At 40.0% G+C, this 15,000-nt stretch overlaps 1 protein-coding gene across 1 annotated transcript in view; it reads left to right on the plus strand.

The window, feature by feature from the left end:
- LOC135201156 (general transcription factor 3C polypeptide 1-like) overlaps nt 1–15,000 on the plus strand; it is a gene marked incomplete in the record, with an annotated part of 923,347 nt that overhangs the window by 364,650 nt on the left and 543,697 nt on the right. Inside the window, 1 exon segment of the mRNA XM_064230032.1 lies at nt 1,211–1,394. Within this exon segment, the coding sequence (XP_064086102.1) occupies nt 1,211–1,394 (184 nt within the window).

The following is a 15,000-nucleotide window of genomic DNA, read 5'->3' on the forward strand; positions in this document are numbered from 1 at the left end:
CTATATATCTATATATCTATATCATATATCTATATATATATATATATATATATATATATATATATATAGATATATATATATATATATATATATATATATATCTATATATTCTATATCCTATATAGTCTATATATCTATATCTATATTATATATATAGATAATATATATATATATATATATATATATATAGATATATATATATATATATGAATAACTTGATCACGAAGTATATAAAACGTGATGCTATGTATAAATAAGGGTTTTTTTTGCCACGAAGGAAAAAAATAAAAAAACGAGTTAGCCGAGTACTTTTCGGTCCTATTCGGACCCTTTTAACTGAGGGCTAACTCGTTTTTTCATTTTTTTCCTTCTTGGTAAAAAAACCTATATATATATATATATATATATATATATAATATATTATATATATATATATATATATTGAGAAGGGAGGCTGAAAAGTAGTGGAGGTTTGTGGAAGATAAAGCAGGAAAGATAATAGTGTAATTTGACAGAGTCCTGTGAGCTGCTGATAGATAATTGAATCTTATTTCAAAGGACTAAAACAGTGAAATACAAGAGGCAAGGTTGTTAATATTTGTTTGTGCAAAACCATCACTTCTACTTATATAGTATTTAGCTTATAGGTTTTCTACTGGAATAAAAATGAATTAAAAAAAATATTAAAAGTAAAATAGTAAGAAAAAATAATTAAAATGAAGTCCGTGATGGACTGCATAAATACACTTGCATTGTATGTAAAATGTACATTTCTTGTACCATTCTTTTGTGGTTAGATAAGGTAGTGTTTAGTCCTGAATTTGCATGTGACTTTCAGTTCTCTCAGATATTAAGGCACAGATACCCCTATCCCTTGTGACTAACATATGTCTAGATTATGAATAATATGTATGACATGGCCAGGAATGAAACTTGTATCATTTTTATTTGATATAAGATTGACAAATACCCTATCCAGTAAGCCAGTAAGAAAATGTGATTTTTGTTATGCCGTACATTTTCCACTGAAATGCAGGCTCTCTGCTTAGATTCAAAATCAACCCATCTCCACCATGGTAAGTACATAGTCTTTAACACAAGTATATTGTAGTTTTACTGATTTTTTATTTTATTTGTCATACCAAAGCTTAAATTTTTTATGTTGATCTATTTAACAAAATACTTGACAAGTGTGTGTATACTTATACAGGTCTTGTACAGTATGGTCACCAAGTTCTGAAAGAGAAGGATCAGGTTTTTATATATGTGAATCATCGTGCTAGCCTGATTGATACCACAACTTCATCTCCTGGTTACCATCAGATCTCAGCTGATAAGGAATATGTTCGGAAAGAGTATTATTTTTCCTGCATGCAAGATGTTCATCAGTATTGGTAAGTGTATTTACAGATGTATGAACGTAGTTAAATTACACACAAGCACACACATATATATGATGTGGGTACAGTACAGGCAGTCCCTGTTTAATGATGGTTACGGCTTATGACATTCTGAGGGTATGACACTTTTTAACCCTCTTACGCCGAAGCCCTAAAGTAAACCTCTCCCTTTTTTTTTATTCGTATGGCCGGGCCGGTTTTTTGGAGTGCGCTCGGAATCGGAAAATAATTTTTTTTTTCAAAAAAATCCGCAGCGGGCTTTAGTTTGGAAGATTAAAGTTAATTTTTGGCTTCTTTTTTTTGTCATTGCCTGTCTAGTTTAGTATTCACCTATCAGAAATGAAAAATAATATCATTATCATATGTACAATAATGACGATATATTGTTAGCGAAACAAAAAATTCATGCATAATCGTATTCAAATCACCCCTGTTCAAAAAACGTCAAAGCTATCGAGTTTTACTTTTTTTTCGTTTATTTGTACACTACATTTGAATCATTTTGATAAATAATACATTGTAAAACAATAAGCAACACCGGAAAAATATTATCACAAAATGATTTATGTTGTACACGTGACGTAAAAAAATGTTTTTTTTTTTTTCCAATTTTCAACCGGTAAATCTAACAAATTATTGTCCTAGAGACGTCCAATTTTTGTTTTCACATGAAGACAAATGATTGAATATTACGATACGTAAGAGTTTTAAGATTAGAATGCAATTTCGACCATTTTCGGACGAGTTAAAGTTACCGAAATGTTCTAAATGTTTATATATATATTTGTTATTGCACATATTTCAAAGATGGGAAAGCTACAACCTCAAGTTATTTTTATTGTTTTCTTCATGGACATTTGCGCTATTTTGGTATATGAAACTCTATAAAAACGGCTAATGTGAAAAGGACGCAATAGTAGGATAATGCGATGTACGCATTTCGGAGACATTGTGGCCGGCGAATCGGCGCACGGAGGGAAGTAAATATATTTTCAAAAATTCACCATAATTCCAATATTGTTTCTTAGACTTCAAATTTGTTTCAAATGAAGATAAATGTCTGAATATTTACTAGGCCCTAGGTTTTAAGCGTACATTGCGTTTTCACTATTTTGGTAGAGTCAAATTTGACCGAGACGTGGTTTTTTTTTTTATTTATCTGTGATTTATATGCAATTATTTCAAAAAAAAAGAAAAGCTACAACCTTCAAATCATGTTTTAGTTGTACTCTACTAAAAATTGTGCTCATTTTCATATATAAAACTTTATGTAACAGCTAATTTTACATGATGCAAACATTTCGACAACCGCACCAAACATTCCGATTTTTTCGGAAGAGTTACGCGCGTGGAACGTAAGGCATTTTTTTTTTTTTTTTTTTTTTCATAAATTCACCATAAATCGAAATATTGTGCTAGAACTTCCCACGTGTTGCAAAATGAATGTAAATATTTTAATATTACTATAATATAAGAGTTTTAGCTACATTGCGTTTTTCGACCATTCGGTAGAGTCAAGTTGAACCGGGAAAGTTGAAATTTTTTGCACTTAACGTATTTATATGGAAATATTTCGAACTGATAACAGCTACAACCTGGTTGTTTTTAAGTCGTATTGTTGAGAAATGCTCACGATTTCCATTATAACAACTTTATGTAACGGCAAATTTAAAATAGTTCGACCATTAGACAATCGCACGAAAAAATTTATCGAATAGTTACGCGCGAACGTAAGAAAATTTTTGTTCATAAATTCACCATAATCGAAATATTGTGCTAGAGCGTCCAATTTGTTCAAATGAAGCAGATGATTGAATATTACTATATATACGAGTTTTAGTCTTCCAATTGCGTTTCTCGAACCATTTCGGTAGAGGTCAAAGTTGACCGAAGGTTTAAATGTTGGCACTTATCGTATTTTATATGAAAATATTTCAAATTGATAAGCTACAATCATGGTATTTTTTTTTTTTGTATTTTACATGAAATTTCACACATTTTCATTTCTGGGCCTCAGCTCGTGTCGCTGCGCAAATATCCTTTATCTATTATTTTAGGGTAAATGTCCTAACACATACCAGAGAACTAAATAAAATAAGAAAAAGGTCAGTATACTGACTCGCCTCACCCTCCAGAGGTGTCCGGTATGAACACTAGCGATGAGACACTACCCCGAGCAAATGCCAATATTAAATTCTTCCTACTACAAAAACCCTCCAAGTGAGCCGACCCACAAGTTGAGCAGCTCGTACTAACTACTACTCATCCAATGCTGCCGACTGCTGCTCCTCTGGTGGCCATCCTTTCAGTGTAGCGCACACGAGTCGGTTGTGATATTTTTCCTCTCTGTGTTTTTTTTGTGCCCTTTCCTTGATTTTTTTTCTATTATTTACGTGCGCTATCGCAGCAGCTTAAGTTAAGTACTCATATTTACGGTTAGTTGGTTTTTTTCCGGCCCTGGACAGTATTTCCGTTTTAGGTATAATACGATCTCTGGTCGAAGCATGGCAGCATGGTTATGCTCGTGATGGGTTCGTTTCTTGGTCTCCCCTTACCTAGAACATCCCCTTATTTTCTTCGCTCTATATTTATCCGCTTTATTTAGGGTACGGTCTAACTCAGTTTTGTTCATGCATGCATGTATTTTACCTTATACGTAGGCTTCTCTATCCATACCCTAGTCCGGTTCTTAGTTCGCCCTCTGACTATTTGAGTGGTAACTTCCTTCGGGTTAAGTCGTAACTCCTAGGAATTTTTTCTCCTTGCTATATTAGTTTTCTTTCTTCATTTATTTATTTATATCTGTGTATTTTATTATTGTTCGGTTAGTTAGGCGTCTGGCTTAGCCTAGTCCTGGCTCTTTAAGCCTATTCTAGCCGCCATCAGTTCGTTGCTCCCTATATCATCTCTCTGATCAGATTGGTTTGTGGCCCAGTGGCTATTTGCTACCGCTTTTCAGTTCATATGCTTCCCGATAAAGCATTTCCTGATCAGTGTTGCCTAGGCTTAGTTGTCGTAGTTGGTCTTTCGCCTCGGGCACTTCGTGATCACGGGCCACCAGACCCTGTCCAGTCATTCTTCCCCCCTTCCCGCTCTTTCCATAGAGTCGGTGCGGGGTGGGTCGGTCTGCCCTGCTCCGCTCCTCATACCGAGCCTGCCTCCCTCTCTCCCTCAGGCGGAGTGCTAGGGAGTCGGGCGACCCAGTTCCGGAGACTGGTCTCGACCGTCTCCGGCTTCTTCGGTCCCGGCCGGTTGTACGAGTGGGGGTACGGCCTTGCCCACCCTCCGCGCTAACCCTTGTCGCTCCGGTCTAGCTTGAAGCCTGTAAATGTCTCTCGCTCTTGTCCCATCTTACTAGTGCTCCTTCCTGATCGAGTCCCTGGTATCCAGTGAAAGTTGTTAGTACCACCCAAGTTAGGTGGACCGGAGCATACGTGGATCTCTAGTAACCTTACCGTTTTGCTGAGTTAACTACACCTCCGCCACTAACGCACTGGACTTAGTCCGGTTTGCTTGTGTGTTAGTTTTAAGTTATCTTTAAGTTTATCTTAAAAACCTTAAACATCCCCCCTCCCTTACAGATCTTAACCGATCTCTCCGGGATTATAGCCTATTCAGCGATGCATGGAGGGGTTTATGCCCAAATTTTTTTCCGAGCTCCGCATGCATCGTAGTTCTTCTGTCCTTTGACTGTAGTGATGTTTTTTAGATACTCATGTGTCTTCCCCACGTACATGCCACCAACGTGGCATCCGGGATGTTCCGCCAACTTCAGACCCTTGTGGGACACGAAGTTTGCCCGTCCATGCCTCCCATTCGCGCTCCGCTCGGGGACAATCCAGGTCTGGTACCATGAGGACGTGTACCATATGTTTTACGATCTGGTGAGCCAGCTTTTGAAGGGCTAAGTTTCCATCGCCGTAGCGGCCCCTTCTTTTTAGCGCTTTAGTTTTCATCATTTATAACTTTAAGGCAATTAATTTAAGTTTATACTTTAATTTTATTTTAAGTGATTCTTAATCTAAACTACGCCCTCCCTCTTCCAGGCTCCGGCGGTAGAGATACCGCACCTGGCTACCTGGCGGGCCTGGGTCGGCGGGTTTGGGGAAAACGCCTCCAAGGGACAGCCCTACATCCTAGGAAGCGGTTGGCATTACTAATCTTCCCCGGAGGCAAGCGACAGGATCGTCGACCCGGTAGAACGGATCCGCTATAGCCCTTCTCCCAACACAGCTGGCTACCCCTTCTTTACTGATCAGGACCAGGATTCTCTACGGATTTCGCGACCCTAGAGATTAATGTTGAACCTATGGAAGGTATAGACGACCGTGGTCGGGGTAAGGACGTGGACACCCAGGGTCCCCTTGGTCGTAACTGTTTTCTTCTACTCCTGCAACCTCTCCATCCTTCCAAGGCTTTAGGGTGACGAAATTTTCTCCTCTGGCGCTTCGGTGACCTAAGGTTCAAGTTCTAAGGTGATGTTCCTTGACTAAGACGTCGTCGTCCGTCTAAGAACGACTTCGGCTTCATCCCTCCTCCCCTAGCCTCCGGCTGGGAATCCCCGGAGCATCCAGGTCTAAAGCTTCTAGCTCCGGCTCTAAGAGTCCTCGAGGAGTAAATCCTCCAGAGAGAGTATCTCGCACTCCGGCAGAATCACCAGTTCCGCTACCTTGGTTCCGATTCAGAGCCTCCCCTCCACCTCCGCAGCACTCCGGCTTTGGAACTCCATGCTGGGCCTTTACAACAGGTGTGTGACCTGTTGGGTCCTTAACGAAGTAGCATGGAGCAAATGATCTCTCGTCTGTCGGACGGATTACTTCCCAGGACTCCCATTATAGCCGGGCTGAGAGAAGCTCCTCTAGCTCTCCTCCAATTCAACATGAGTGGATCCCAACTTCCTCCGTATGACTCACTACCTCAGTTCTCTATGAACAATCCGTGAGAGTAGCGTCATACGCCCCCTTCCAGGACGGTCCATCTCATCCGATTTGGACTCGAAGATAGACGGCCTTCGAGTTCTTTCCCGAAGACCTCCCAGCCTCCGTTCATAGGCTAACGCAAGGCTTACGCTTCGGCTATGGTGCGGGCGATAAAGGTACCTAAGGAGACAGTCCTCTACTCACGAACCAGGCTCAGAGAGAATGGCTCAGGTGTTTTAGAGGACATGATTGTTCTTACTAAACACCAAGATACACCATATTTAAGAGTCTTTACCATTTTTACAATGGACGAGGTACCCACCGCTCGCCCGTTCCTATCCAAGATAGCGAGTTTCGACCATCCCAGCGCCCAAGAAGGGGGGAACCTATACCGCAGTTGAAGGAAGCGGATCCCACATCTTCCGTTGCTCCCCTCAGTTTGAGAATTGTGGGAAGACTTGCCGAAATCATTCTCAGCTGCAAACTCAAAAACCAGGACTGTGCTATGAGCTAGTTTGGTGAAAAGCTACCCAGGCCTCCCAGATAGCCTTATTCAGGCTGAATTTTTGATGCAAAATCGCGTCTAGCCAGATCCTATCCATTCTATGGCTATGTCTGAGTAGCTACCATGGCTTATGGACAGACCACGGTTTTTAAGCTCATACCAAAGCCCTGACTCAAACGGTACAGTTCGATATGTTGAGTTGCCACTGCTCGGACGAGATTGTAGGAAGCATGTCCTACAGAGGCAACCATTGCGGGCATGAACCGAATAGGTTACTCTCCGTCTAGTCTGGGAGCAGATCTCTTCCCAGAAGCTATGGTTACGGAGGTCCAGTCAGAGGCTAACCAGGTTTTAAACCAGAGCCTTAAGGATCGTTGGGCCTTACGGCTAAGATGGGCAAGACCTGACTCCTAAAAGGTAAGGTAAAAAAGAAACCCAGGCGTTTCAAACCCTTACCAGAAGAAGCAACTACGCTTTCCTCAACAAGTTCCAACAGTACCGTTAGTGCAGTACAGCCCAAACCTCCACTTCTAAAGGTCATCACAGCCAATTTTATGGATATCCCCTCAGCTCACCCCACCCTCTTACGCCATCTCTCCAGCTTAACAATCAAGCCTACGAGAGTCAAGCTTCTCAGAAGTATGACCGCTCGTGTAAGGGAGGTAGAGGTAGCTTCCCTTCGTGGGAGAGGAATCGGGAAGGCCCCTTAACAGGGGAAAGCACTTCAGAGGAGGCTCAGCGGTTACTAGAACCATGAAGAACTTCAGGTGGAGGGAGGCTGTTTCACTTTCGCCACCGTGCACTTCAGCCAATGGGCTCAGAGCATAGTGTCCAAAAGGCCTGGGTTGGAGCTGGGTTGAACGAACCCACCTCCATCCAGACCTTTCGTCAACTTCCTTCAAGAATTGACAGAGTAACGCAGACGACTCCGTCAAAAAGGACTATAGCGAGAGTCAAGAGATTAATAATTTCAAGGTCGCTTGTTTCAGCGTGGCCAAAGAAGGCGCCAAAAAGCAGGGTAATCTTAGACTTGTCCGCTTTAACTTGCCATTTCCGCTGCGACAAGTTCAGATGCTCACGATCCACAGGTGGCGGACCCTACTTCCCGTGGGGCCGTCCACCACCTCTATCGATCTACCAGCGCTTACTATCATTCCCTATTGCAATACACTTCCGTCCGTATCTGTGTTTTCAAGATAGGAGACAGACATTTTCCTCCTTCAAGTAGGTCCCATCCCGGACTCAAAGTGTCACCCAGAGTGTTCACGCAGCTGCGGAAGTGGTAGTGCAACAGCTCATATCGCAAGGGATCATGTAGTAGCGTACCTCGACGATTGTTGATCTGGGCCCAACAGTCGAGGACTGCACAGAGCTACTCTGAAAGTGATTCAGTTCCTGGAATAATCTAGGCTTCAAAAATAAACAGGACCAACTCAAGACTCCTCCAGAGTCAAACTTTCAGTGGCTGGTCATTCAATGGCATCTATCTCCCACACTCTGTCGATTACATCAAAACAAAAGGAAAGAAATAGCAACGTCATCAAGCAATTTCTAAGTCAAAAACTAGCGTCAGGAGAGCCCAGGAAAGGATCCTGGGTTCTCTTCCTTTTGCATCATGACAAACGTCCGTAATGAAGCCAAATCTGAAAAGACTAACCGAAATCCTGGCGCTCGCGAGCAACGTCGGTCCAGGGACAAACTCTCCTCAGTGCTTCTGTTCTAAGAATCGACGTCGCCGTAGGGGCCGAGAGTCAAGAATTTTATCATTGTCGTACCCCTTCCCTTCAGTTCCCTCCACCAGGGATCCATCCACCACAGACGCGTCTTAATCGGCTGGGGAAGGGTATTCCATGTCAGAAAGGTTCAAGGGGACTTGGTCACCTCAGTTCCGTCAGTTCCATATAACGTACTGGAGGCAATGCAGTGTTCTTGACTCTAAAAAGGTTACGCCCCCAAGTACCCCACATAACGCTAGTCCTGGACAGCGCAGTGGGTAGTACGATTGTATAAACAGAGAGGCTCCAAGTCACGTCATCTAAATCACGTCCCTGATGAGCCATCTTCTCCTGGCAGCAGTTTCATTTGGCATCTTTTCCTCCACTCAACATAGCTGGAGTAAGAACGTCATAGCAGAACGCCCTACTCCCGATCAGTACCCCTAGAGTCGAATGGTAGACTGGACAACAGTTTCATTCAATGGATCCTTCAGAAGTCCCAGGGGCTACAGGTGAATCTCTCGCATCACAAGCGAACCACAACTAAGTGTTATTTAGCCCCCCAACCTGGACCCTCTGGCCTATGCCACGGACCCCTGGCTTCTAACTGGAACAACTGAGCGAATTTTGTCTTCCCTCCCAGTGGAATCTCCTCATGAAAGTATTGAGACAAACTCAGGACATTCAACGTCAAGTTCTCTATAGCCAGACTGTCCGAAGAGCAACTGGTAGCCTCTAATTTTGGAGGCTTGGCCTTCGTCCTCTTCAGATCCCGTCCCAAGCTTCTCCAGTCGTACAATGAAGACGGTGTTTTCGATTCCTCAGGGATTCTCAAAACCCTAACTTTATGGATTTCATGAAGTTTGCGTCAAAAAGAGATGCAATATTGACCCTGAACCTTCTTATTCGTGGAATCCGATAAGAGGGATTCGACTTTGAGACAGTATGATGCTGCTGTCAAAAGTTAGCAACCTTCCTGAGAGAATCGTGATATTAGAATCATGACAGTTAATTCCGCTATATCCTTTTTCAGATCCTTATTTGAAAAGGTTTTACAGCTAGCACATTACGACAACAAATCAGCTTTTGGAAAAAGATATTTCAATTTGGATTTAATAGACTTGACGGAATTCCTACTTCTCGGTCTATTCCTAAGGCATTTGCTAGGCCTTAGGCCTTCTGTAAGCCTACGTCAGTTTCATGTTCTTAAATGATGTTCTAAAAGCTGGCCTTCCGAAACCGATAATGACCACATGCTCTTTTATATGCTCTTAAGAAAAACCCTATTGTATTAAGCTTACTTCAGGAGCAAGAATTTCACAAACATGTCGGCTCTATCCAGAGACCCCCGAGATCATATTCAGTTCCTTACCCACAGGAGAAGTCCTACTTCTCCGGAACGTAGCTTTTAGCAAAGAATGAAGATCCTTTGATGAGGGTTGGGAACCTTGGAAGGTACTACCCCTTCCCAAGATGTATCTCTTGGGCCAGTTACAACCTTACGGCCTTTTCGTTTTTGGACCTCCTCATCTTCATCGGGTCCCCATCTTTAGGAGGGAAAAAAGGTGGAACTTTACCATTAAAGGCATCCAGCAACAAATCCATACTTTATTAGCAAGCCAATCCTGACTTTTTCCGAAAGCACATGATTCAGAGCTAGCACCTCAATTAATTATTTTCCAACATCTGAACTTCGATGAGTTGAAAAAGTTACTGATGGAAATCACCGACAGTTGTTCAACGTCACTACCTTAAGTCTTGAAGCTCTGAAAGTCCCAGCATAAGCAGCGGGTAACATAGTTTCCCCTGACTCTAGCTAATTTTTAGTAGAAGATTTCAGTCCCCTTTTCTACCTGCCTCACCCATAGGTTCGTCTTATTCCTACCTTGTTCATTGCATTCACCTTGTGTCTTAGCTGCTTTTGTGATGGTGTAGTGGGGTGCCCCCGTATTGTCGGTTAGGGCACTCACAAATTGATTTAAACATTGATCTCATGGATTTTCCCCCGTATTTTTATGCTAGGGGATACATCCTTTTATAATAATTACGGGTTTTGTATATTAATTCATATACATTCCTTTATATATTATTGTTGGTTGTTTTTTATTAATTGCTATTATACTTTTGATACCTGCGTTACAACAGATACCATTGATACATGTAATATATTTTACTGTATATATGTAAATTACCTTATGTTAACAACATGATTATATTTAAGGTATTTAAGCATATTTCTATTTTATACCCCTGTGTATATGTAATCTTTTAGCAATATATTCTGTTCATATATATTTTATCTTTTATTTGAGACCGATTCTTATTTATTTTATTTTTTAATTTTATTTATTACATTGTTTACAATCTGTGCTATTTCTCTGGTACTATTTCGCGCAGCGACACGAGCGTGAGCCCAGACCATGGGATTTTGACGTAAGGAAAAATCTTTTCTGGGCGATTGGCCTTTCGTGTCGCCATCGAAATCCCCACCTACCCATCCCTTCGCCAGATTGTCTGCTTAACTTCATGATGGCCACCAGAGGCGCAGCCGTCGGCAGCATGGATGGAGTAGTAGTAGTACGGCTGCTCACTCTGTGGGTCGGCTCCCCTCTTGGAGGGTTTTTTGTAGTATGAGATTTCTATTGGCATTTGCTCGTGGTAGTGGTCTCACTCGCCTAGTGTTCATAAGGGGGGGGGGACCATCCTCCTGGAGGTGAGCGATTCAGTTATACTGACCTTTTTTTCTTTTTTTTATTTATTCTCTGGTATGTGTTGTACATTTACCCTAGAATAATAGATTAAAGGATATTTCGCTGGCGCCACTAGCCATCGCCCAGAAATAATTTTTCCTTACGTCAAAATCCATTTATAATCCTTCATGTAAAGTATAATTTAAATGGTGCAAAATTATGTCCAAAGTGACGAAATATTTCTGAAGATGTTTCACCGATACTTTTTCAGTGGCGAATATGAATAAATTCGCGCTTGCGCCGCCTGCGTAGCTATTGTGAACTAAAACACAACGCCTTGATCCGTGAACTCCCAGCATCCCCCAAGGTGCGTGATCAAAAAATTTTTTGCTGGTATGCCTATAAGTATTTTCCGGCTAATTTTTAAAAGAACTTTTTTGAATTGACTATGAGTATGTCGCATTCGGCTATGGGAGACATTTTGACGCGACGTTTTATACGTCTTCGCGTAAGAGGGTTAGTACTCAATCAGAAGTTATTTCCTGGTTTGTACGTGCAATGTTTCCAGGGTTACGACACCCTTACGATGCCAACGATGGAAGTAAATATGACACTCCCAAAGCAAAATAGTTAATATATAGTTCTTTATAAAAAGACACTAAAAATTGCACTTTACTATTTTGCATACACACCTATTAACATTAAAAGTAAGGTTTTCTTAGGATTTTCATGATTTTCACAGGGGAGTACATGCAGGCACAACAATGGAACCCCCATTGTTAAAACTGGGGACTGCATGGTCTGTATGTAAAAGTATGTAACGTATATATTATATATATAGTATATATTAATATATAGTCTATATATCTTCTTATATATATATATATATACTATATTTATATCTACATAATATATAATATACTATAATTATATATATCTATATATATATAATATATATATATTATATATAATATATATATATATAACAATCGTCGTAACACCAGGCGGATTTTTCAATGAATATTTAAGAAAAAGCGTCGTAACCTCGAAACGTCGTAAGCCGGACACCGTTTGTAACCCGGGACCGCCTGTATATATCTATATATATATGTATAATATATATATATATATAGACAGGCTGTCCCGGGTTACAACGGGTCAGGCTTACGACGTTCCGATGTTACGACGCTTTTTTCTTCAATATTCATTGAAAAATCCGCCTGGTTACGACGCTTGTTTCCAGTTACGACGCTGACGCTTCCCAGCTCGAGTTCACAGCGCTTTTCTAAAACACATATTATGATAAGCTAAAGAATCCTTTATAGTTTAGCATCTCTCTCTCTCTTCATCTCTCCCCTCGCTCTCATCACTCTCTCTCTCTCTCTTTGTATTTTCCAAGAAAAATCACTTAATTTTTCTCTCTCTTCTCTCTCCCCCCCCCCCCCCCCCCCCCCCCCCCCCTCCTCTCTCTCTCTCTCTCTCTCTCTCTACTACAAAGACGTATGTTTTTTAGTATTATAAAATAATGCTTTTACTATTATTCAAATATTATATTAATTTATACAGCAATAATATCAATTCATTAAAGAAATACCATAGTGAATTAGTAAGTTTTATCTTAATATTTAAAAAATTATCGAAGAATGAAGGAAATCCCAGTCTTCTCCCTGTTTAAGAAATTCCAGTCTTCTCTGTAACCTTTCAGGTCTAAACGTCAGATATATATCATGTTCGTGACGGCCAAAGGTGGAAATCTGGTGAGAGCTGCTTGTTGCAATCATGGTCCTGACATTTCCCAACCCCCCCCCCCCTCTCTCTCTCTCTCTTTCTCTCTCTCATCTCTCTCTCTCTCTCTCTCTCCTCTCTCTCTCGCTCTCATTTTTTAACTGAGACTTGAGATTTTTTTATGTACTATAACTGTAATTCCAAATTCATATGTGGATAGGTATTGTAAGACATACAATACGTACTAATCTATCCATTCACTTTAATTAAGGTTAACTCTCTCTCTCTCTCTCTCCTCTCTTCTCTCTCCTCATCTCTCTCTCCTCTCTCTCCTCTCTCTCTCTCTCTTTTGCCACACAAGATAATAATGATTCAGAGTGGTAACGCCCTCCCTCTCTTTCGCTGGAAGTCCGTTATAAACAAAGGATAAACACTCTCTCTCTCTCTCTCTCTCTCTCTCTCTCTCTCTCTCTCTCTTTTACCGAGAATGAAAAGAACTTTTTATTATGGTACTAGTATGTAAAATGTTTATTGATACTTTCAGTTGTTTACCTATAATAATAATACTAATAAACTTTAATTAAAAATTCATAATGGTCGTAATTTTAAAGAGATGAAAATGACCTTTCCATTCACTTGTAAGATAATTCCTCTTCTTACTGAGATGAGAGAATTTTTATGGTAGATCCACGTGTTTATTATATTTTCAAATAATAATAATCAATAATAATATAATAAAATAATAATATATAAGTAGTAATAATGACGATAAATAATTTCAAAAGAAAATTCTTCCCTTTGTCTTTTTCTGTATCAATTTCCCCCAACTCAACTCGAGTGCCACTCAAACTTAACAATGCCCATCAATGTCAAAACGAATTTAATGGTTGTATGTAACCTCTCTCTCTCTCGTCTCTCTCGTCTCTCTCTCTTCTCGTCTCTCTCGCTCTCTCTCTCTCTCTCTTACTGAATGAGATCATTTTTCATGACGTGTATGTAATAAGTTTATCATTAATATTTTTCCAATAATAATACTATGTACAAATTCATATCTGAATTTTAATACAATAATAATTCAATTTTCCTCTCATTTTAAACAACTCTCTCTCTCTCCTCTTCTCTCTCCACAAGCTACTTTGTCACACACAATTTGGTGTTTCTATTTCTTCCTTTTATCTCTCTCGCGCTCACAAAAGAATTGAGAGACAGACAAACATAGTTGCACAGTCCCTCTCTTTCCCTCCTCTTCCTCTGGAGAAATATATGTATTTATGGGAGGGGAAAAAGTGCCTCAGACGTTCATTTCAATCTATGAAAAAGAAACCTAGGGATTATTTCTCTCTCTTCTCTCTCTCTCTCGTCTCTCTCTCTCTCTCTCTCTCTCCTCGTCCTCTCACTCTCTCTTGTATTTAGGAAAGATACAGGAATTTTGTGAATACACAGTGGTTGCACATGAAAAAAGTAATAGTGGATAATTTTTGATATACGGCCTAAGAAAAATTGCAATTATAGTTAAATTTTCCCTGTGGACATGTTTTTCAAGAACGTCATTACCGCTTAACGACGATTTTCAGGTTACGACGCGTTTTAAACGGAAAACCCCGTCGTAACCCGGGACCGCCTATATATATATATATAATATATATATATAATATATCTTAATATATATATATATTATATTATATGTACAATGTTCTCTGGGTTCGCGGGAAATTTGCATATTTGTGGTATTTTCAAATCTAGGAAAGATATTGTGATTTTGTAGGGCTCATAAAGTAGGCTCTGGTAAAATTAATAGATTTATTATGAAATAAGTTTCATTTCATGACTGAGGAGATAAGTGTAGCTTTAAAGCTGCATTCTTATCTGTCCCTTTATTTTTTAAGCTTTTGAGTATTCCAGTCAGTGTCACAGTTTTTGATACTCTATATTAATATTTCAACTGTTTATGTTGTCACATTTTCGGTCTAAATTTCCTCAAAAGATGAACTAAATAGAAGCTCTAAATGATATAAAAATCTTTTAAGCCTATTTTTTCAGAATGTG

The sequence above is a fragment of the Macrobrachium nipponense genome, chromosome 28 (assembly GCF_015104395.2).
Source record: "Macrobrachium nipponense isolate FS-2020 chromosome 28, ASM1510439v2, whole genome shotgun sequence".
Taxonomy (NCBI): Eukaryota; Metazoa; Arthropoda; class Malacostraca; order Decapoda; family Palaemonidae; genus Macrobrachium; species Macrobrachium nipponense.